At 50.8% G+C, this 25,611-nt stretch overlaps 1 protein-coding gene across 2 annotated transcripts in view; it reads left to right on the forward strand.

Moving 5' to 3' along the window:
- Nucleotides 1-25,611, forward strand: part of LOC144733339 (adhesion G protein-coupled receptor L2-like) — a 351,793-nt gene that overhangs the window by 233,200 nt on the left and 92,982 nt on the right. For both annotated transcript variants that reach the window (XM_078615186.1, XM_078615187.1), the window contains exon 6: nt 20,774-20,886. In XM_078615186.1, the coding sequence (XP_078471312.1) occupies nt 20,774-20,886 (113 nt within the window). The remainder of the gene's footprint in view (nt 1-20,773; nt 20,887-25,611) is intronic.

Genomic DNA, 25,611 nt, shown 5'->3' on the forward strand with positions numbered 1-25,611 from the left:
CATGCTGATCATCTCCGTGCTTGAAATTCCACATTCCTGTGCTCTGAGATCAAGTGGCTCCATAAGACAGCCGCAGTCGGCTTTTGGCCGAACGGCGCTCGTTTTAGCAACCGCGGAGAGAGACTATGGGTTGAGTTGACTCCTGGCGACTGATGTGGCGCTCTCGCACATATCCCAAATGCGTCGTACCCGTCGGAGGCTCACGCCACCGTTTTGTCGGGCTCAGGAGGGGTGGTTCGTGTCACGCCGGACGGTCAGAAACGGCAAGACACGAGCGTTTCGGCAAAGCAAAATTTTGGGGGCCAAACGTAAACACAGTCGCACGTGGAGTCGAACATTTTCGGACGATGTTCTGGACAGTATTACGCGTCTTTGTTTGTCAGTATTCATTATTATCAGGACATCATAAATTGGGAGATTTTTTTGTTGTTTAAGGAACATATATATAATTTAATAACGGAGCTTTTTCAACAAAAGGACTTTGTGCGGATAATCATGATGGCTGCGAGCACTTACAAGTGCCATTTGATTGCACAATGACCACTGAGCACTTGGAGAGAGCAGCGCTCTGTGCCGTGTTATAATTGTGACAATTAAATCCGTTATTCGATTTGATGCAAAAAACATCGCAAACGGTTTGCTGCAGCCGTGCGGGGGCGGTCGCGCGTAACGGCACGCGCGGCGCCACGGCATAAAATGGCCGTGTGGTCGTTTTAACGTTGTGAAATGAATAAATGAAGCAATCATTTGGGAATTTATTTTAGACAGAGGTAAAGGTGCAGCCCTGCGACTTCTTGTTCGTGCCACCCGTTGGCGGAAGGGCCTCGGCTTCAAGAGGCAGAGGGCCCCGACATGACCCTTCCACGCTGGCCGGACGTGGGGGAGTAGGGCCGCCCACGCATCTCAGCCTCGCTACTCGTGGCCTGGCGGTCGACATAGATAAATAATTAATCGTGGGATTTAATTAAACGGGAGCAATTAACGCGATGTCACAATGTTCACTTCTGAGCGTGTGGTGTGCTCCATTGCTACATCTGCGAATTAAAACCACAGTATTCAGATAAAGCGCTTACAAGGCAAAGAATACGTTAGAATTCTATAGTGCCGAAATACAAGGACGACACAATGTGAGCTTGTGCCACGTCTTAGTGGGGGTGGAGTGGCGGGAGAGTGGCGTGAGTTTGATTGCTGGCCTTCGCCAACAGCAGCAGCGAGTGATATCTGAACTGAACCGGGGTACCCTTTCACCAACTCACACTGACCAACGTGGTGAAGTACGGTCAGACGACCCCTCGTCGCGGGCTTCTGGTTGTGCTCAGGGGCTTCCACAGAGCAGCGCAGCGTCCCGTGGCAGGCAACGGTCTGCAGAAGCAGATACCCGAGAACTTCAGTGCACTGCTTATGAAATCGCTTCTTCAAGGACCTCTTATCCACGCTATGAGGCGGCACCTTTTCCCCTCTCACCCTCCCACGGAGTGATGTTCATCGCGTGCGTGGCAGCCTAAATGATATTGTTAATTCTCAGAATTTGAATTTAAATTGCAATACCGAATTTCAGATGTGTTTTTTCTAAGGCAGGAACCTTTATGCAAGAGGTGATTGGTCTGAGACCATTAACTCACCCCACTTAAGAGCTCGGTGTAATCATTGGCTGCTGCTGCTGCTCAATGCGCTCACCTCTGAGCCTCCCGTCTACCTAGACTTTTCGACTTTATGCAGCAGGCACCTAAATACGAGCGGGTAATGTAGAGTGAATAACGGCAGCGAATAAACGGACCAATGGTCATGGAGAGGAGATGCGTCTTGACTTTGGAAGGTGACCCGAGTTTAGAGACGCGGTGGTGTGGACGGTCCGGGGGACGAGGATTTCAAAGCAGTGGGAGCAGTAGAAGGGGGGCAGCGGGGGGGGGGGGGCGGATGCGACCACCGGCCCGGTCGACGGCGGAGATCTTAGAGAAGAACCCCGGCTGCTGGATCAAAGAATGCGAGACGACGAGTTGAAAGAATGAGTTCAGAGAGGAAAGAAATGGCTGAAGCATTTGAATTAATGAAAACCACTCGAGGGTAATGTTGCAGTAAAATCTGCAGGTGGAACGGGAAGCCGGAGGGAGTGGGGGAGGTTCTGTAGAAGGAGTTGACGTGGGCCTCCCTTGTCACGGCTTCGACTCAGAAGCCCAATCGTGGCGGCATTTTGGATCATTTGGAGCTCGGAGGCTGTGGGAGCTTTGAAGGCTGAAACGGGGGAGAGGAGTAGTCACGATTGGAGGTTAGGAAAGCTTGAGTGAGGAGTTCACTCAAGCCCCGAGGAACACATTTTCATCGTATGATTGATTTGACGTTTGTGAAAGGTACATATTTTATACTTGACCGTGTGAGCTTATTCACGTGTGAGAAAGGTAAAAACCGTTAATTGGACCTTAAGTCTCTGGTACCACCTCTGAAACAGACTTAATTTACCTTTGCGTAGCACATTTGCATTTACTAATTAAGCCTACTAAATGCCAATTAAAGGTTATCTTGGAAAACAACAATGCATGACCTGGAACTCTGATCCCACAGATAAAGCACATAACCCATTATTTATATTTTCATCCAATATTCATGTTCATTATGACCGGCAAATGCTAATTAAATGGGCGGGCGGGCGTGCGTGTGTGTGTTGTTTTACTGGGGAGCGGTGGTGTAGTGGTTAGCGCTACGTTGCGCTACGAGCCTGGCGACCCGAGTTCGATTCCCGCTCACGGCCAACACCAGTGGCGATTATCTGAACCGGTCCTGGGCCTCCCCTAGGTCGACTCAGCCTCAAATGAGTACCTGGTGCGGTGTGTAAACGTCGCCGCTAGGGAGACAAAGGCGGCCGGGCGTTGTGCTGGTCACCCACCTTCTCGTGTGCTGTACCGGACTCCATAGATGCTCACTAACAGCACTTGCCCCAACAGTCTGCTAAGGCTACACGGGGGATCTTTTTTTTTGTTTAACTGTATATACGTGGCGAGCGGTGGCATAATCGTCAGCGCACTGCACTACGAACACGGCAAACCCCAGTTTGATTCTCGCTCACAGGCAATAACAGTGACGATTTTACCTGAAGCAGGGCCTCCCCTGTGTTGAAGCAGCGTCAACATGAGTATCCTGTGCAGCGGGTCAACATCAGCACTGGGGAGGCAGAGGTTTTCTCGGCGTGGTGACAGCTTTCATAGGTGCTGCTCGCTCACAGCACCCTGCCCCAACGGTCTGGTCAAGGCTATACGGGGGATCTTTGTCTTTGTACTGTATTTGTGAATGTGAATCTCATTTTAAATCTGTATTTAGCGTGTTCAATTTTGCAGATTAAAAATATATGTTGACGGCAATTACACAGTTTTTATCGAGAATGCAATCATTAGGCATGTGAAGAATATATTTCGCCAGCTATGTATTGTAAATAAAAAAAACTATTTCATGACATCTAATAATTATAAACTGTCGTAAGCATCTCATAAGAGATAATGTAAATAATGGCCGGGCGTTGTACGTATCTTATTTGACTACGCAATCTTGACTTGTTGTGACAACATGAATGCATTTTAGCGAATCTTAATGAGGTGAAAATGACCATTGTGGTTGATTTAGGTGATTGCTAATATAACCATATGGAAATTAGCACTGAGCAGCGCTAATCAAAAACACGTAAAAATGTCAAAAGATCTATTTGACCGTTTAGTGTTCAAATTATTTTCATGTAAAGCCATTTTGGTTAATTTTAAATCCAATGTGCATTTAAATATAGACTTTAACATATCCAATTATTATTTTTTGGAGCCACGTTTTAGATATATAATTCTGTGAACTTAAATATTTATATATAGAAAGATTTCATGTAATGAAATCACCATTTTCTTAACGTTAAGAAAATATGATTGTTGCTCTTTCTGTAAGTGATTATTTATGATGCGTGTGGTAATAGTCTACGTGATGAAGTAATATGTTGAGATATTGCCTTCATTCTTGAAACGGCATAACAAATGGAAACAATACCATCAGTTCACATTAACAAGATGAATAAATAGTAAAATGTTGACTTGAACGATGCATCTTTACCTGAAAATATTTTATATTTCAAATACTGATTGAGGTCGTCATGGCTGATTGGCAATCATGCAGGGCTCTCAATTCAAGGGAATCTCATTCGATTTATCTACTAGGCAGTTGAAACATTGACAAGCCTCTTCATCTCTGCTCCACCAATACATTCGGTGATGATTTCTTACGTCCAATTAGGAGCAACAAATAGACATTTGTTTCTGAGTGAATTAGCTCGCCAATTGCTTTGTCTGAGAGTTGGCGAATTGCAGATATACCCACTCGCCCACTTAACAACAACAACTGCCGTTCACCACTAAGTGGCGGTGACGTCACCACGCGGCATGTTCCAGCTATGTGCAGCTCGAGGCCACGTGAAGTGTCGAAGGCTCTCCAGCAGGAGATCTTAAGACAGACTCAGTTACCATGAGTTGACTGACTGAGATGACTGGCAGATGCACCACCTTTGCTAACTTTCTATATTTTATTCACCTGGCATACCGCTCATTGTTGTGAATATTGCTCCTCTGCATCTCGCTGTTGTTGAAGGGCGACTGCTTCCAACTGCCGAGTAGCATCCTTCACGAGCCTCCTTTGTAGAAGCTGATCTTGACACCGCTGGTACCAGTCATCGGCAAATCCAATCAGCTCCATTGCCTTCTGTGCCACATCACTTCATCTCTAGCCCGTGCCATGCCAGTTTAGCCCGCTCTATCCAGCCAAACAGAAGCTGTTTGGGCATGTGATGGCTGGACATGTGGGCTGCATGACCCAGCCAACGCAGCCTCACCCACCAAAGGAGCTCACTGATGGGACTGTGTCCACGTCTGTGAGCTCCTCACACAATCCATTTTGGTTAAATCCAATATGGATTGTAGGCAAGCCAGTCTGAGTGTTTCAAACCGGCACAGATGTTACTTTAGAGGCCTCCACGTTTAGCAAGCAGAGAGGAGGGAGGGCATAACTGTGGCCAAGTAGACTCAGAGCGTTGTATGGAGCAATATGCCAAGTAGGTTCAACAGAGCATTCCGCAGCTCATTCACTCACCCACCCAATCACGCACTGACCCATTCACTCACCCATTCACTCGCCCACTTACCAACTCATGTACCCACTCACCCGTTGAGTCACTCACGCACCCACTCGCTCACCCAATCGCCCACCCACCACTTTAAAATTATATTTGGGACAGTGCGAAGTTCTCTGGTCCACGGTTTGTTGTTCGAAGTCACGCACAGGTGCACTGCTGCGAGTCGATGATGTGAATGCACAGGTGGTTAGGTAGCCTTTGGTTTCCCCCTTCTCTCCCAATCATGTGACCAGCACGATAGCGGAGGTTATGTGGCCACCAGACTGCGACGAGGCTTGCACTTTTTCCCAGGAAATGTTCTCCCCAAACGTAGTTCCTGAGAGTCCCTCCAGAAGGTCATTCGGCTTTTCTCCTCCACAAAGGCCAGACGGCTTCGAATAGGTGGCAAGTCCCCACACTTGACCCCACCTCACGCAATCCGCAGATCGACTGTGCTACGTCACCATTTGTTTAAACTGCTGCGTGGGCAGAGGGGTTTGGGGGAGGATTTAAGAACCGTATTCCCTGGTTCCAACTGCCGCGACACGGGATGGTATCGAACCGGTAACCTCTGGCTTGCAGGGCCAGTCGTGTGCTGACCGTTAACACCGCGGCAGCATCCGCCCTTAGAATAAGGTAAATTTAAAACAATAGTGGGGGTTTGTGTGATTATTTGCACAATCCTAAGCTCACAGGGCTACGAGTTTGCAAGGTGATAGCAGCCATGAATCCATCTGTGCAGACCTTGCACTATTTTTACTTTCTTCATTAAAACTTTCACATCGTCCTGCACCATTCGCCAGGATACCTACCGCACAGTTTTCCAAATACCACTGCGCCAATGTGTACAATTTATCTTGGTACCGATTGGCCGACTAAACACATATTTATAAAACACGCATTCGAATGAACGAACGCTATTGGCATGCGATTACACCCCCGCACGTGCGTTGTGAGCTTGGTATGCGGCCGCTGAGCAATAATTTCATTTTATATTGCGTCATTCACGCGAATTGCATCCCACAATGCTGTACACAAATTATATACGAGGGCCAAATCCTATTCATAACTACCAAGAAAATGGAAACTTTCAGAAAGTATTACAAAATGCTTGTGTGTGTGCCCGCGTGCGCATTCAATCGAGATCCCCTCAAAACAACGGCCGCAACAATGGAGGCTTCCTCAACAGCCTTCATTTTTTCTGGCTTGCTGCTCAAAAGTTGTTGGTCCACCCCAGTGTTTACTCGCCAAGAGCTGATGAACGTCGTCGGCCGCGGGCTCTGAGACCAAAAAAACCCACAACGATTTCGCAAACGATTCCTCCTGAAAGTGTGCATTGCGAGAGGGCACCGTTGCATCGGCTGCCGGGATAAATGGTGAGCGCAGTCGCTCCCTGGAGGGGCGGGACTTGGCTGGCACAGCTGACGGACGTCGATGGAAGCCCTCCTCGCTCTGATTCGTAGGCATTTATTTTGAAGCGAGAGCGCAGAGAGCCGAAGAAAGGCGTAACATGGCGAGAGAGAGAGGGACCTTATTCCTCGTCAAGTTTTTCTAATGCCCTTCCGAAAAAAAAATGAACAAAAACGTTTTCATATAGAGTAGTTTCTCTTAAAATGTGTGGGTTTTTGTGTGACTTTGTCACAAAAAGCTATAATAGCGTATTCATACCCAGCATACGAAATCACCCAGAATGCACTAGGTCCCATCAGAGATTGGAAGCTAAGTAGGATTTTCAGCTTGGGTGGGTGACCAACAATGTATAAAAAGAGGTGTGCAGAAACACCGCTGGTGTTTTATCTTCTCCCGGCTCATCCCCCCCTTGACGAACACCCACTGACCTCCACTAGAAGGAATTCTAGAGTGTTTCTCCAGCGGGTAAGGCGGGGTTACCCACACTTTATCCCACCATATGCGATCTCCTGATTGCCTGGCTGTTTGTGTACCCAGTTGATACTCCTGGGTGGGCAGAGGCAGGTTGGCTTCGTGACACTGCCACGCCGGGAGAGCGAATTTAACCGGTGACCTCTGGATTGCGAGTCCAGCCTACTAACCATTGACACCATGGCGGCAATCCGTTTCAGCAGGACGCTCAATTCGTGTGCGGGTGGTCACAGACGACTGGGCTCCAGCAGCACCTTTGCCTCCGAGTAGACCTCATAATCGTAGTTTACGTGCCTGCAACCAGTTCGTAAATAGGCCGTGAATGCGAACAGCGTAAATACTTGTGCAGCGCAGTGTTTAGTTGGTGCTGGGGGGTTCTTCATGGGTGACCGAATGAAGCATTGTCCCGGAACCCCGGCGTGCCAGGGGGATGGGGGTGCATCTGCTGCCTGGGCTCGAGTCTGTGCCCGGGGGCGGCGGGCGGCTCTCTCTGTCCCGCAGCCCCTTCCGCCGTTGGCGCTTCCGCGATGCCCTCTCGGTGAGAGAGGAGCGAGGGGCCCCGCCGCACTCGACGAGCTGCGTGATGCCTTGTTCATGGCCGTGTTCACGGCTTTGTTCACGGCCTTGTTCATGCCTTGTTCACGTATTGTTCACGGCCTTGTTCACGTATTGTTCACGGCCTTGTTCACGGCCTTGTTCACGGCCTTGTTCACGGCCTTGTTCACGTATTGTTCACGGCCTTGTTCACGGCCTTGTTCACGGCCTTGTTCACGGCCTTGTTCATGCCTTGTTCACGGCCTTGTTCATGGCCTTGTTCATGACCTTGTTCACGGCCTTGTTCACGGCCTTGTTCACGGCCTTGTTCATGGCCTTGTTCATGCCTTGTTCACGGCCTTGTTCACGGCCTTGTTCATGCCTTGTTCATGCCTTGTTCATGGCCTTGTTCATGGCCTTGTTCATGCCTTGTTCACGGCCTTGTTCACGGCCTTGTTCACGGCCTTGTTCACGGCCTTGTTCACGGCCTTGTTCACGGTCTTGTTCACGGCCTTGTTCACGGCCTTGTTCACGGCCTTGTTCACGGCCTTGTTCACGGCCTTGTTCACGGTCTTGTTCACGGCCTTGTTCACGGCCTTGTTCACGGCCTTGTTCACGGCCTTGTTCACGGCCTTGTTCACGGCCTTGTTCACGGCCTTGTTCACGGCCTTGTTCACGGCCTTGTTCACGGTCTTGTTCACGGCCTTGTTCACGGCCTTGTTCACGGCCTTGTTCACGGCCTTGTTCACGGCCTTGTTCACGGCCTTGTTCACGGCCTTGTCCACGGCCTTGTCCACGGCCTTGTCCACGGCCTTGTCCATGGCCTTGTTCACGGCCTTGTTCACGGCCTTGTCCACGGCCTTGTTCACGGCCTTGTTCACGGCCTTGTCCACGGCCTTGTTCACGGCACGCGCCTGCTCCGGTTCGCACGTTGGTCGTTCGCAACGGGGGGGTGGGAAGGGGGGGAAGTGGGGGTGGGAAGCGGGGGTGGGAGGGGGGGTTGGAAGGTGGGGTGGGAAGGGGGGGGTGTGAAGGGGGGGGTGGGAAGGGGGGGTGAGAAGGGGGGGAAGGGGGGGTGGGAGGGGGGGGTGTTCCACAAGGATGGCCTCGGATGGGGAGGGGGGCCCTCGTTTGGGCTGGCCGTGTTTTGACGACTGCTTGGCATACATTCCCCGAATAGATAGCGCGAGTCATGGCGTGCCAAGTTGGTGTAATTGTCTTTGGGGTAAGTGTAGAGATGGACAGAGAGAAAAAAAACAATGGAAGGCCGCCAACTATTTTGCGGTGCCGAGAGTCACGGTCATTGGTTCACGTAAATTCACTTAGTCCAAGCGAGAGCTGAGCCAGCGTGCATCCAAAGCGCACTGTGATACTTTTACACATGTCATAATAATAACAACGTGGAATAATAGCGAACACGTAGATTATTTTGCAGGATGACGCTGCCAAGTATTCGCAGTCGGGGGCGATGGGAGGGGCGATGATGGTGCTACGTGCGATCCCTATTGAGTTATTGTCGGGTAAAGGTTTGGGAATTGGGATGTTTGGATATGGGAGGAAACCGGAGAACCCAGAGGGAACGAATGCAGAACACGGAGAGGGCAAACAAACTCCGCATTGTCGGGCATCGAACCGAGGCAATTGTTGCTGCAAGGCCCATATATCACCACTGTGCTTAACCTACCTTTTACTGAAGGCATCAATGAGTGTGCATGGTGTGTTTCACTCGAGAGACTCGGAGAGCTTAGCCCAGAGCAGAGGTGTGGACTCGAGTCATGTGACTTGGACTCGAGTCAGACTCGAGTCATGAATTTGATGACTTGCGACTCGACTTGGACTTGCATAACAATGACTTTGTCCCACCTATGAGATGTGGACTCGAGTCATGTGACTTGGACTCGAGTCAGACTCGAGTCATGAATTTGATGACTTGCGACTCGACTTGGACTTGCATAACAATGACTTTGTCCCACCTATGGCCCAGAGTGTCCTGAACTCCAGTCCTCGCGAGACAACGCCACTCTCACCCACTCCCCATTCAGATACTAGTTCGCTCGTTTCACGAGCACGTGCCTTATCTGGAATTAACCTCCCGGGCAAAAGGTGTGATGTCCGCATGTACATGCATGCCAACTCCTCTCATCGGTGAATTGTTCTTATCCACAGACAACAGCACTTTAAAAAAACAAAATTGAACGATTTTTATTTTAGCAAGTAAGGCCTACTGAGCAATATAGCTCCTTTTCTGAAGCGACCTGGCCACAAATGATCGTTCAATGAAGTGGCTCATCATTATGTGGAAATGTATAGCAGCCAAATACTCTAAACGCGTGTTTCTAAATGTGGAGGGAAAAACCGGAGGACCCGGACAAAAATCCACACGACCACAGGGGGAGAGAGACATGCAAACTGCACATATACAGCAGGCGTCAGGGTCTGGATCGAATCCACGACCTCCTGCATACCAGGCGAAGCAGTTAACATCTCCTAGCCACCGTGGCATACGAGAGGAGTCGGACTGTAGGACAGAATGTAAATGTCAATCGCTCCATTGTACCAAAGGACTCAATGGCCACCACTGCAATGTAGAACTCTGCAACTAATACATTGGCATTGGAAGCTGTTTTAGCCAAAATCATGATCGTATGTATGCTGCATGTATTTGGTTATTATTATGCCTTTTGCATATGGTGTCAATTTGCCTGTGGCCCAATTCCAAGTTCATTTCAACGCAGTGTTTTTTATTGCACCTGCAGAAATCCATCAATAAGTCACGGAAATGCTAACCCTAATTTCGCTCTTGAAAGTGTAGTAACGCTCACGACTCGTTCACACCGGAGTTGGAGGCACACTTGTTTATTTAACACCAACGTTGTGACATACACATTTGAGGGGGTATCGGCCCCCTCACCCGTCTATCTGAGGACACACCTCTCTAGCTAACCCTAGCCTGCCTCTGAGTCCTCCACTAATGGGCTAGGGGAGGCTATCTTGGCCCGACACTGGTCAGTCGGGCCCGGTACCCAGAGTCCAGACCAGCACTGGCTCTGGCCCTGGTACCACGCCACTGGCTCGAGCCTGCGCGGTCCTGATAAGGACGGCGTACCAGGGGGAGTCCAGGGCTCTCTCTAAGACGTCTTCCGTCTTCTCTCCTTTAGCTAAACATCACTCCCGAGCCCTTCGATACATTCCCCTTTTATACCCAACCCCTCCCTGAGGGGTGGGGCCCCGGGGGATCATAACGACCGAATCGACCCCCCAGGGTGTCTGGCGCGGACGTCGCAGAGGGCACCTGCTCGTGCACTCATGTAGCCCCGCCTACTGTGTTTGTTTACCATAGGCTGCCATGCATAACGGGCTCTCTCTCTAACACCCCTACATCACTCCCCCCCGCATAGCATGCAGCCGTCCCGGCTGCCAACATACAAAAATTTGACAATAAAGGTGCCTTCACCCCCTGACCGCGCGTGTGCCTCACTATTTTTGAACAATAACAGGAACCAGAACAAGAACGCAACAGCAAGATGAGAAAACAACCCGTCACACCCCCCCCGAATAAATACGAATTCCGTAAAAAAAACAGCCTATATACAATCAGCAGGGAACCCACCACGCACACACAACACACGGTGAAGCCAACATATGTACATCCGAGGAGTGGGGAACACACCACCCACACAACATCCAATGAACACAACAGCTATGTACACATTTTCCGGCCTCACAACAGTTTGCGCATTTTAGCGCGCGTCCTTGCAGCGGGCCCCTCACACGGGGTAACCGCGCGTGGCGGACCATCAGGTGGCAATTGTCCGTCTTGGGGTGAGCATTCATCCGACTCCGCGTGACCCTCGGTATCCGCAGGAGGGGTGATCGGGCGTGAGCCCGTCACTCCTGATGCACCTGAAGGTGGCACAGCCGGCAAGGCATTAGGTGAGAGCGACGGAGACGGACCCAGCGAGTCGGCCGACCCCCCACATGCTTGGCCACGCGCGTGTGAAGTGTGATTGTGTACCGCAGAGAAGGGTTTTAACCTAGAGGGGTGCACGAACCATCGCCGCTTCCCCCACTTGATGCGCACGCACTGCGGTCGTAACACCTCCACCACTTCCACAGGGCCCCGCCACGGCCGCACCAGTTTAGAGGAGGTTGCCAGTGGCACCTGGGGGCAGTGCAGCCATGCCTTGTCCCCCGGCTTCCACTGCAGCATGTGCGCTCGACTCAATCTGAGGCGCTCATTCGCCTTCTGACGGAGGTCAGAGTTTTGCATTGCAGCATCCCGTGCCTCGGTCAATTTGTCCAGATTAAATTTAACGTGGTCAGCCAGATTAGTTTTTCCCTGCGGCACGGGGATCTGCAACTGGGCACGAACAGGCGGGTCTGGTTCTCGGCCGTACATGAGGTAAAAGGGAGAAAACCCCGTAGCTGCATGGGGTGCCATCCGGTACGCCGCCAAGACCCCCTGAATTTGTAGGTCCCAATCCGTTTGCGAGTCCGAAACTTGTTGTGATAACATGGACGTGATGGTGCGATGCAACCGTTCGACCATCCCGTCAGTTTGTGGGTGATATGGGGAGGTTCGAATTTTCTTTGTGCCCAGGAGATCACAGACTTGTCTGAGTAGTTTACCGGAAAAATTTCTGCCCTGGTCGGTCAGCAGCCTCTCCGGAGCACCTTTGTCCAGGACATAACCCTGAACAAAGGCCTCCACGATGGCTGCTGCCGACTGGTTGGCCAGAGGCCAGGCCATAGGCCAGCGTGTAAAATACTCGACACCAGTCAACAAATATCTATTCCCCCTGGGGGTGGCGGGGAATGGTCCCAAAATGTCCAGAGCGACCAGCTCGTTTATCCTGGACACTTTGATCGATTGCAAGGGCGGGTTAGACTCCCGTGCCGGCGGTTTGCGTTGTGCACATCGAGGGCATGATCCCAACAAATCCCCAACATCCCTCGTCATGCCAGGCCAATAAAAATCAAGTTGCAGCAAGGCGAGAGTCTTTTGGGTCCCCAGGTGTAGGAGGCGCTCATGAGCGGCCCATACCACCCTGCCCCGCAACCCAGTAGGGACCACCAGCCGATGTCGACGCGACTTCCCGTCCCAATGCATCAGCAGGCCTTGGCACATTTCCCATGCGTCGGAACCACCTCTTTTTCCCCCCGCCGCACCGCCAACGCGACGTCGCCACCCGAGGAGGGAGACATCCTCCATCTGGAGGCGCCCCCAGTCAATGACGGGCAACCCCAACAGGGAATCTTTGCCCTGTTGTTCGATCGAATTAGTAACTACTGTATCGTCGTCGTTGGCGGCCGCCAAGACAGGAACCGATGTGTCCCCTGGAGGTCTGCAACGTCCAGACCCCAGGAGGCATGCACACTCGGAGGTGGTTGGCAAGCGCGACAGAGCGTCCGCGTTGGTGTGGCGAACGCCCTTACGGTATGTGGTTTGGAAATCGTAATCCTGGAGGACCTCCAACCATCGGGACAATTGTCCCGATGGCTGTTGAACCCTCAGGGCGTACTGCAGTGCCGCATGATCTGTGCGGACGGTGAAATGCCGACCGTACAGATATGGGCGATACTGTTGGATGAAATGGACAATTGCCAACAGTTCCCTACGGGTGACACAATATCGTTGCTCCGCTGGAGACAACACCCGACTGCCGTACGCAACCACACGTTCCACGCCGTCAACCACCTGGGAGAGCACGCCCCCAATACCCGTGTTGCTCGCATCGGTGTCGAGCAAGAATGGTTTTGAAAAATCAGGGTAAATCAGGGGAGGAGCGTTTACCAAAGCGTCCCGAAGGGAGCAAAAAGCAGCTTCCTCCTCCTGACCCCAGCAGAACCGAACCCCTTTTGATGTTAAAGCGTGTAGGGGTTTTGCTATAGTCGCAAAATTAGCGACGAAGCGTCTATAATACGACGCAAACCCAATAAAACTCCTAACCTCTCCCACTGAGGTGGGAGTCGGCCAGGAGCTTACACACTGCGTTTTGGCGGGATCGGTAGAAATACCTGAGCGTCCCACGATGTGCCCCAAATAACGCACCGACTCGCGCAACAAATGGCATTTTTGGGGCTTAAATTTCAAATTAGCAGCCCGCATCTTTAGGAAAACCGCCCGCAACCTCTGGAGATGTTCATCAAAAGTTTTGCCAAAGACAATAACGTCATCCAAATAAATCAGGCACGACTCCCATTGCAATCCAGCCAAAACCAATTCCATCAACCGCTGGAAAGTTGCCGGCGCTGAGTGTAAGCCCATCGGCAACCGGTTGAATTGAAACAGGCCGTGCGGAGTACGGAAAGCAGTTTTAGGCTTTGAATCATCGTCCAGAGGAAGCTGCCAGAATCCCGAAAGTAAGTCCAATGTGGAGAAGAATCGCGCTCCCGCCAAGGCGTCAAGCGATTCGTCCATCCGTGGGAGCGGGTATGCGTCGGCAACCGTAATTTTATTAAGGCGCCGAAAGTCAACGCAAAACCGCAACGAACCGTCCTGCTTCTTAACCAGGACGATCGGCGCTCCCCAAGGGCTGTTGGAGGGAGAAATGATGTCGGCGGCTAGCATGTCATCAACAGCCGATTTGACATGGTCCTTTTCGGCGGGACTCAACCGAAAAGGATTCTGGCGTATTGGCGCGCTGTCACCCGTATCAATATGGTGACGCAGCAGATTAGTGCAGCCCAAATCGTATTTATCCCGACTGAAAACGTCGGAAAATTCCCTTAGTAGTGTCTTAAGACGTTGACGCTCTAAATTTGACAGGTCCGTCGATCCCGCACAAAGCGCCTCGAGCCACCCTTCATCGCTGTCCGAATGTGGTCGCGGTGCAGGGACAGCGCCGACATGACTCGCGACGGGTTCCTCACAGGGCACCGGCGTTGCGTGAGCAAGCACGGTCCCCTGTGGGACCACCACCGTCTGCGAGCCCACATTGAGGACCGCGATGAAGGGTTCTCCTTCCCCTCTCACTATGGTCTGGGCCGGGAGTAAATCAGGTCCACTGACCCCGGCCCTAGACGGTCCCAACAGAACCCCTTGAGCCCCAATGCCCTTAGCGAAGGGCCGCCGAAGTTTCAAAGGAATCAACATTTGCGCCCCCGGAGGAACGCGCACCGTTCTATCTACGAACGCCGGCACCGTCGCGAACGCCGTCCGGCTCGTAGCGGGGGATGGCAGAAACGCCATGCGTCGGCCCGATGGGAGCTCAATGCATCCCTGGTCGATTAATATCCTAATCGGCATTTTGGCCAGGAAGTCCGTCCCCAGCAGGCACGGAACCGCCAGCGAGGAGGAAACAAAAATCGGCCCAGACAATTTAATATCCCCGACACAAATTTGGGCACGAATTTGTTCGATGATGCCAAGTGAACCCCCGTTAGCAGCAAAGAATGGCACGTTAACAGGCATCAAAGGACGTCTTTGGGCAGGGAGAATGTTATAAATCAACTCCGAAATAATGGTCGCCGATGCTCCTGTATCGACCAGGATGCGCACCTCGACCCCATCGATGTGACCCACAACGGCCGACGACCCTGACGACGCGGCTACAACCCGATGGGCCAACACGGACCACTGGCTGGGTTCAATCTGAGTACCCAGAGCGGTGCGTGTTGGTGCCATGGTACGCGATATTGGCCCCCCCTTCGCTGCGGTGTTTGAGTGTGTGACGGGCGTGTGCGTGGGCCAAGCATGAGGGGTGCCGCGACTCGCCGGATTATGATGGTGGAGCTTGTGACGAGGGCCGGCGTCCCGTTGAGGTGTCGTCCTGCGCTGCCCAGGAGAGCGGCACCCCGAGGCGACGTGGCCCCGGAAGCCGCAGTTGTAACAGCGTGGAAGCGCTGGTGACGACGATGGATGTTGTAGACGGCTTGAACCGGCCCGGTCCTCCCGTACTCCCGCTCCATGCCGCCGTTGATGGTCGATGGCGCAAACCTCTTCCGCCGGGAGGGTGGCTGCAGCGACGGCACGCCCGCTCGCCGCCTTGCTGGCCTTCCGTCGTTGAGAGGACAGGTTTGCGTGGAGAAGACGGGCCGCTTGGAGGGAGCACATCTCTGCATCGTCCTGTGCGACAATGACGATGTCTAAGTCGTCCGCCAGCAAAAGTATCTTCTCTGTCACCATGGCGTCGACACCCTCGTCATCCATTCGTGGAAAGGCCTCCTTCGCCAGTGCCAGGAGGCTTGTGCGGTACGCCAGGGGCGACTCCTTCGTCCCCCGCTGGCGATCGTAAAAGAGTTGGCGACAGTCCGATGGTGGACCATATACCGCCGACAGCACCTGCATCGCCTTCCGCAGCGTGGAGCGCCTCTCCTTCGAAGCCGATGTTAGAGTGGCGAGGGCGTCGCTGTCGAGAAGTGCTGGCAGCGCGCGGAGAGCCTCGGCGTCTGTCCACTGTGCCATCTCCTGGTGAGCGAGGAAGCGCCGCTGGAAGCCGCCCCAGTCGCCATCCTCGCCCACAAATTCCTTGAGTGGAGGTAGCCGCTGATGTAAGGCAGCGGCTGCAGAGGAAGAACGCACTCCCTCGTCCGCCTCACTCAACTCAGCGTCGGCACGAACCAGCGATGGCATCGCCGGTCGCACCCGTGGTGACGTTCCGCCCGTTGGTGGTGACGCGGCAGGTACTGTACTCCCGCCGTTGGACGCGATGCTTAGAGCGGCCACGCCCTCAACAGCAGCTGCGGCGATGGCGGGAGTTTCAAAATGTTGCTCCGTGGAAATGGCGGGAAGGCGCTGTGATCGTCGGCTGCCGTTGCCCCGTGGCGGTCCCGCAGCCCCCAGCTGCGTGATGGTGTCGAGCATGGCGGCTGCGGCGTACAGCAGCTCGGTCAGCTTCGCGTGCGCCTCCCTCAGCCCCTCCATCGACGGCTCCCCTTCCTCCAGCTGCTGTGGCGTGGATGCGCCCAGCCCCGGCTGGTCGATGGCATCTTCAGCCGTCTCGGGCCCTCCGACTGCAGTGGTGTCTTCTGCCTCTGGTACCCCGACTCGAGTCGTCCGGCGTGTATCCATGTTCGTACTTTGTTTCACTTCTGACGCCAGATGTAGTAACGCTCACGACTCGTTCACACCGGAGTTGGAGGCACACTTGTTTATTTAACACCAACGTTGTGACATACACATTTGAGGGGGTATCGGCCCCCTCACCCGTCTATCTGAGGACACACCTCTCTAGCTAACCCTAGCCTGCCTCTGAGTCCTCCACTAATGGGCTAGGGGAGGCTATCTTGGCCCGACACTGGTCAGTCGGGCCCGGTACCCAGAGTCCAGACCAGCACTGGCTCTGGCCCTGGTACCACGCCACTGGCTCGAGCCTGCGCGGTCCTGATAAGGACGGCGTACCAGGGGGAGTCCAGGGCTCTCTCTAAGACGTCTTCCGTCTTCTCTCCTTTAGCTAAACATCACTCCCGAGCCCTTCGATACATTCCCCTTTTATACCCAACCCCTCCCTGAGGGGTGGGGCCCCGGGGGATCATAACGACCGAATCGACCCCCCAGGGTGTCTGGCGCGGACGTCGCAGAGGGCACCTGCTCGTGCACTCATGTAGCCCCGCCTACTGTGTTTGTTTACCATAGGCTGCCATGCATAACGGGCTCTCTCTCTAACACCCCTACAAAAGTAACAGTTTTTTTTTTTACCCAAAATCCGAAACGCATGAACATTTCCAAAGGGAATCCTTGGGCTTATATAGATTTCTACCAATCTCGCTCGTAAAAAACATGTAACTTTTTCAAAAATGGAAAGCTGATCAATGTACGAGACAGTCTAAGTAGGATTAAGTTACAATCACGGCAATTGTGGTTTTAACATGTATTACCAAGAACACTGTATTTGATTTATATGTTAAGCTCTGCTTCCCGCTGTGTTTCAAACCACCATGCTGGAATGCCCTGGGGGGGTGTAGAGGGGAGCTTGCAAATGAGGTGAGGGAGGGCTGTGTTTCCTACAGCAAGGACTGTGCGATTTTGCATATTCTTTTAAACCCCACACCAAATGACAATCTCTCACTCAGGAGGAGGTTTTTCCAGGAAGGTTGCGAGACTCACAGATGCACAGGCACTCGCACGCGCACAAAGACACACACACCATGCACTCTCACACTCACAAAGATAACGGTCCCCCGTAGAGCCTGAACAGACTCTAGAAGCAAGCGCTGTTAACGAGCGGCACCTACGAAGGCCGACACGGTACACGAAAGCATGGGTGGCCAGCACCATACCCAGCCGCCTTTGTCTCCCCAGTGGCGATGTTTACACATTGCACCAAACACTCATTTGAGGCTGAGTCGACCTAGGGTAGGTCCAGGACCGCGTCAGATAATCTGTCACTGGTGTCGAGCGTGAGCGAGCACGCTAACCGTTGCGCCACCGCTCACCACACTCTCGCACTTGCACACACAGATGTGAAATGCAAAGGCAAAGGCGCAGCCCTTGCCTGCTCACGCCACTGCTGGCGGAAGGGCCTCAATTGGAGGAAGCTCTGGAGAGTCGCTCTGCACCCCCAAGGGTGGCCATTCTGGCACACCCTTCCACGGTTGACCACACGCCTCGGAAGACTCGCCACATGCGATCTGCCGATCCACCGACTGTGCGGTGTTACCCATTCTCACCGCCGGGCGGACAGGGACGGGAGCATTCTACGTAACGTGCCCCGTCGCTTCAAGTGCCGCGCCAGAATATCGAATAACAAATGAACCACGGTACCTCGCTGATCTCATCAGGGAGCATAAACCACCACGCGAACTCCGGTCATCCTCGCAGCGGCTTTTGGTTATTCATCGAACAAAGACGGTCAACGCATCGTGCGCTTTAAGATGTGCTCCTGCGGCCATCTGGAATGCTCTTCCTTTTGATATTTGGAAGTTACTGGAGCTATGCACTTCTAAATCTAGATTAAAAACTCGTGTCTTTAGAACAACTTTTTCTGTTTAGTTGTCCCTCCCCCTCACCTCTGATTAGCACGATTGGCTACGTACAGCGCGAAGGAAGTTGAACACACCCACATGCAGATGAGTATTTTAGTCGTAATGCTGCATATTCCTGTCAACGGTGCCTCCGTGACAAGTCCCGGCGACATCACCCCAGTCCGCGGCCATACACTCGGGGCGTCTTCATCGCGCCATGCGCCGCTGGCTGGTGGGACGTGGTGAGACACCGCTGTATGCAAGTCATGGGGTCTCGGCGTCCAATTGGAAGTCCTCCATAGAAAAAAGTAAAACCTGTCACTTTGGCACGGAGCGATGTTGCTTTGATCATAACGCTAATGAGTGCCAAACACTCGTTGATGGAATTGACCAGACATCTCAAGCGGTAGGACCTTCATGAAAGTGTCTTGGGACTTGTTGAGGCTTTCCTAAATAAATAAATAAAGGCTCCTTCTATACTTACATCAATTAAATTAAGTAGCACATACTTTTTTACGAGTTTCTTCTTCCTTTATGATGTCAATATTTTGAAGAATTATGCTTACTTGAAGTTCACAGTTTCCATGCAATCCCTGTTACTCCTTAATGTTAAAGTTACAGTTGTTGAACTGTGCGTGTCTCCGGGTTGTGTCACGTGGTCTCCATCGTGGAATTTCGCTCCATGTGCCGGGAACTTCTTCAGGAAGTCGTCACATCTCAGACATCTCAGCACATGCAACAAACTGTCGGACGCTGTGAAGGTCAACACGCGGTACATCGGGGAGCTGTAAAGCAGCACAACCGTGAAAACCTAAAGTTGTATATACGATTCAACTGCTATCAGGTGTTGAATTACTGAATCAGAATATTTGTTTATGCTGGAGGAATCCGATGAGCTATGAAGCTCTTTTCACAGATGTCCAGTCGAGGTGGATCACAACGTTTCAATCGCAAAACAGTACTAAAGCACAATAGTTGTGCAAAGTATAGAAAAGGTAAACAATTCACACATAGCATAAACAATAAAACTAGACTATTTTTATATTACCAGGTAAATGATAGCCCAACAAAGGTGGTTAATCACGTGGGAATGTATAGCAGCCAAATATCAGGCGATTCAAGTGATATCAGCAGGTTCTAATCGAATAAACTGCCGATGTTATCCGTGGCTTGGGATCAAAATCTGGCTGGTTTCATCCTGCAGTGTGTGATCCGCTCTGCCGCTAATCAATCCACCCTTTGCCATACTTCACCACACCAGTATGAGGACTCACAACCGGCGTCTCCCGACTGGGTTGGCTTGGGCAGAACGGAGGCGCGAGAGCACAGTCGTTCATTTCTAGTGGTTCGTGACATTCGTAATAATCATAAATATAATAATACATTTGCCTCCTCCTTGTACCAAGTGAAGATTCATTGATCCGAATGTAATTTCTGTAATATAAAATAACTAGAGCTCGTGAAGCAGCTCATCAAACAAGTAATCTGCTCTTGTCGCTAGGAAAATGCTAAAATGTGTGGGAATATTTAACAATGACGCATGGGTTGTTAAAGATAAAGTTCCGTGGTTCAAATGGAAATGTGTTCCAGTAATATCATAAAGAGGCTCTAAGCATTTATTTCACATTGTTGAAAAATGCTTTCTTTGATACGTTTGTGTAATAGCCAATGAATGTGATTCTGCAGCAAGGGCTGACAAAGGAACGCGCGGAATTGAATCCGTTCCTTGCACACGCGATTCTTGGAACGGTGCGCTTTAAATGCCGGATAGCTGCATAGAAAAGTGCCCTCCGAAGTCCTCAGGATGGTGTCACTATGTACATTTTGACAAGTGCATTACGTGCTCTGTGTTGCTAAATAATGCTGTGACAATGCTCGCCGTTTATCGCCGTCCAACGGTACCAACGTGGTTAGTTTCTCGCGTGTACAGTCTGAGTTGACTCCACGTTTGGTTCCACGTGGTTGCTTGTGTCTTTACGTGACGCAACAACAACACATGTGAATTGATATCCGAAATCATGACAATTAAAAACGTGGAGGTGATGACTCACTTTTGTCTTCCTCGTCATTTTAACAAGCAACTTAGATCATATTTTTTGTATGCTTCTAGAGCAATGTGTACACAACAAACAAATTGCACAATTCACGAATATCTGGCACCGCGATGCCCGGTTTTGCACGCGAGAGAGAGCGGCACTCATGGCGCCCGTGCCTGCGCCGCCCAGGCCGTGCACGTTTCGCTGCTCGTAGCAGCCCGCGCTGTTCCCTGCGTGGCAACGTGTCGGGACGGCGTGCTGACGGCCGCTGCCTTCCTCTCCGCAGTGCAAGGCGTCACCACGCTGGGCCACGGCAGCACCACGGTCCCCGTCGTGACTGCCGGGCGGCCTCGGGGGACGCCGACCACCCCGTCGCTGACTGACCATCTGCCCCCAGAGGTATGTGTACTACACGCGCATGTTGAACTTCTGTCGCGCCAGACGTAGCCAACTGTGCTAAACGGAGGTGCGGGGGAAGGACAGCAAACGAAACACGAAAATGGTTCCGAAGAAATTAGTTTTCAATCTCGATTTAAAAGAGCATTATTCCAGTGGCTTCCAAATATTGGAAGGACGAGCGTTTCAGACGGCCGCAGAAGCGCATCTGAAAGCGCGCGATGCACTTGACCGTCTTTTTTCGACGGTATAAAATTTGCGAGCTGAACCGCATTGTGCATCGGCCACGTGGAATAATTTTCTGAACCCTCGTTCTGACCGTAACTTAACACCTTCCCTAATTTCAGGCATTACGGCACCGCGAGAGTCTTGAGTGAGTGAGCGGGTAAACAATTGCGTGGGTGGATTAATGGAAGAGAGAGTGAGTGAGTAAGTGAGCAAGGGCTTGCGAATGGGTGGGTGAATTGATGATTGGGTGGGCGAGTTCAATGAATGTGTTGGTGAGTGAGTGGGTGGGTGGCTGATGAGTGAGTGAGCACATGAAGGAACACGGGTGAGTGGCTAAATGTGTGAGTGAGTGGGTGAGTGCGTGATAAATTTAGTGAACGATTAAACAAGTGGGCGAGTGGGGAATATAGCGAGCGAGCAAGGGTTAGTGGATAAACTAATGAGTGCGTGAGTAAGGGTTAGTGAATGCATGGGTGAATTGGCAAGCAGGTGAATTTAATGAATGTGTGAGCGAGCGAGTGTGTGAGAACGCAGGGGTGAGCGAGTGAATGGGTAACCGTGATTGGGTGCGTGGATGCATGAGTGAGTGACCATGTGACGAAGCAATGGTGAGCGGGTAAGGGAATGAGTGAGAGAGTGAGTGAGTGGGTGGGCGGGTGAGTGAGTGGTTGAGGGGATGACTGAGTGGATGGGTGGGCGGGTGAGCGGATGAGAGAGTGAGTGACCATGTGAGAAGCGACGCTGAGCTGGTAAGTGAATGAGTGAGTGAGAGGGCGGGTGGGTGAGTGAGTGGATGAGGGGATGACTGAGTGGATGGGGGGGTGAGTGGATGGGTGGGCGGGTGAGCGGATGACAGTCTTTCCCCAGAGATATGCATTGCGAGTTGCACACAGGAATAATAACACGTGTTCTAGCAGTAACTTCGCACTTACCTTGACATCCGGTCTCACAACAATATTAAAGTCACAGTGTGCAGCACTCACCTCTGTTGGTGGCACTGAGCCAATGTCAGAAATTCCACATTTGCATCATATGAGACTCTATATAGCCACTGGTGATCTCACAAAAAAACGGTATTCATTTGATTAACTTTGATGGGATAATAGATGGATGCTGACACCTGACCGGGATTTCTAGTCATGCCCTTTTCCACTTTAGCAGGAAAATCACTCTCACCTCGGCAGCGCCTGGTGCCAGTGTCACAATAGAGGTCCATTTAAATGTTCTCTTTTTTTCCCTTTCTCTCTCATTAACGCAAGTTGATAGAGCAAATAAGGAGTAGGTGTATAGTCTACGTTCACGACTGGTCTAATTATGCAATGTGTGTACTGTATTGTAATCATTTACAGTGCTGGGAATACTTGTCTCGTTGAGCCCTTTGTAACAAAATTCAAAGTCTAGTGGTGGCCACGTAGCCCCGAAGAGCCCCGTGGGGGTCTCTCCTCTTCTCTGCCCGGTGCCTAATTATGACCCATGCCAACATTCTAACTTTAACCCCGTTTAATAATTTGTCATGGCCATTTCTGCAGAGCAATTGAAATGTATAATTTTCCACTGATTAATGTGGATAGTTCACCACATGGGTGAAGATTACGTAAATCTTTTAATTGCAACCTTGGCGCCACATGCCCCCCCTGTTACATGGTGCCAAAGTATATGCCCACTCACTGCTGGTCTATGATAAGCGAGTCTCAACCTTCTTAAACTATTTAAAATAAACTATTTTTATTTTACCAGCTAAGACCCACAGAGCTAGATAGCTATTTTTCAGAAGCGACCTGGCCACAAATGACAGCTCAACAAAGTAGCTTATCATGTGGACATTTGTAGCAGCTGAATGCTCTAAACGCATGTTTCTAAATGTGGAGGGAAAAACCAGAGAACCCAGAGAAAAATCAACGCGACCACGGGGAGAGACACGCAAACTCCAAATATATAGGCGTCAGGGTCGGGATTGAACCCACGACCTCCTGTATACCTGGCGAGGTAGTTAACATATCGCCGCCCCGTGCCCCCCTCTATCAAGACCACTGGTCTACGTGACCGCCCCACCCTCCCGCAGACTTCGTGCCCCTCCCCCCCCACCGCCCACAGGCTACTAAGGCCGAAAGGCTTGGAAGGGGTGCCCACGTCCACCCCACCGGATGTGAAATGCCGCATTAGGTGAATGGCCTTCTTTGTTTACAACCAGGTCAGAGCCCGGTGAGATCGAAAATTCCTTTTGCAAGGGAGATCTGCGCCTCGACTGTAGCGTAGCCTTCAAGATGGCCTGTACATTGTTGGGAGAAAGAAAAAAAACTCAACACATTTGTCAATAACGCCGAGCCTTAAAAGCAAATATTAATTTTTATAGATAAAATAGACAACGTTTTGGCCAATGGCACTTCTTCGCATGCTATTATACAAACATGTTTTTCTGTTACGTATTTTTATTTTGTGGGCAATTTCCCATCTTCATAGTGTGCAAAAAAGCAGCCAGTGCCCAAAGCATATCCTAATCTAAGTATTTTTATTTAAAGGCTGCAGTGTTATTGATGAATGTGCAGTTTTTTTTTACTGTTAATTGTGCTGTGCACAAATGCCAACGCAGCAGCACCAACGCATTTGTAAATGGAGTTGTATTAAATCCAAATGACACTTTATTTAACGAGAATGCTCGACATTGGCAGAGTTGGTGAAAGTCAACGCTCCGACTTGTTTGAGCGTTGTCGAATGTTCTGAAAGCATTGGCAGACTTTTGTGAAGGTTAATGTGTATTATCTTTGTCGCTATTGGTATTTTTTCTAATTTTTTTGTTGATGGATGGTGTTTCATATGAACTGATTGTTAAATTAAGTTAATGTGTTTTAATATTTAGTTTTATTGATGTTAAACTCTGCCTGTAATATTGTTATGAGCTCACATATGGCAACCCCATGGCTCCACTCACAACCAACTGCCCGACCTGTGCACCGTAAATACCCTGCCAGGACATTGCACATTTAAATCTCTTCTCCAGGACTCCACCTTGCCCTATGCCCTCCCAATACCCCCTTTCCCTCACCTCCCATTAGCCTCACCACCTCGCACGACCTTTGCTGTAGCCTCAAGCCCCCCAACACATTTTCGCCAGCCGACCCCCCCCCCGCCTACCGATTGTCGGAGTATCCCTCAGTTCTAACCGTGAGAGTAATCTGTGCCCTCTCTGTCGCTCCTCATCGCCCTAACCCACAGACGTCACTTAAACCGCGCTTCCGATGGTTACGTACGGTGCGAAAGAAATTCAACGTATATCAACACAAACCAGGATGGGCATCCATAAATTTCCATCGAGTTTATTTTTGTATTTTTTTTATCACGGTTGCTGAGTACAGGCCCAACGGCCAAAAACACCAAGCGGCCAGCAACACGTTGTGGTAGATAAGAGTATATACACTTCATGGGCGAGATCGTAATAACGTGGGAATAGAGTCGATGGGAGGGAATTCCAAAGGCGGAGCAGCTACTTAATTCTCTTGTGGCTGTTGACAAAAAAAACTAATGTATTTCAAATGTAAAACAACGATTGTACAGTGCATGCTTTTTTAGGATGTGCTCAAATTCTGCCTCACATTTTTTCCAATTAGAAACCGGCGGCCATTTTTTTCATAGCTGTAATGTTGCCCTTGACAACACCATCAAAACCCCCATAACCCCATTCCAATCACAGCCGTCTAACCCAGGTGACCTCTTTCCAACTAATCACAGAACCACTTATCTATATGTGGATTCCTTTCGGCCAATAGGGAGACCGCTTGTGATTATATAGACGGTACACGATGTAAAACGGCCATGAACTTTTGCATTTCAGTGTAATGTTAACACAACTTGGTCTCGTTCTTGTAAAAAAATGTGATTTCACATTTGAAAAAGACATCTGCTTACAAAAATACAATTGATAACACAGCTGTTTGGGGGGTACAAATAAAAATCTGAACTTCAAAAACATACGAATTTGGAAAAATATGCGCGCTACTGAAAAGAAAAGCTATTTGGCATTGAGATAATATTTATTCGCATTATAGAGCGGCAACATTTCATTAAATTCAGGAAACATATCAACATGAAGAAGGTTTGTATGTGTATATGTCTTTGTTATGTATATGTGGGCAGTAGTAGTGCAGGAATCAGCATGCTGAGCTATGAACCCAGCGACATGAGTTCAATTCCCACTCAAAGCCAACACCAGTCACGATTAAAAGAAGTGATCCTAGGCCTCCCCTAGGTCGTCTCAGCTTCAAATGAGTACCTGGTGCGGTGTGTATACATCGCGACTAGGGATACACAGGCGGTCGAGCATGGTGCTGGCCACCCACCCACTCGTGTGCCATGCCGGCCTTCATAGGTACATGCTCACAGCAATTGTCCCAACAGTCTGTTAAGGCTATACAAGGTATCTCCGTCTCTCTCTGTATATATGTGCGTGTGTGTTTATGCATTACACAGGCACTCCTTTATCACATTTATCTAAATTTTGTGTCA

This window comes from Lampetra planeri, chromosome 46, assembly GCF_965212315.1.
Source record: "Lampetra planeri chromosome 46, kcLamPlan1.2.h2, whole genome shotgun sequence".
In the NCBI taxonomy this organism is placed as follows: Eukaryota; Metazoa; Chordata; class Hyperoartia; order Petromyzontiformes; family Petromyzontidae; genus Lampetra; species Lampetra planeri.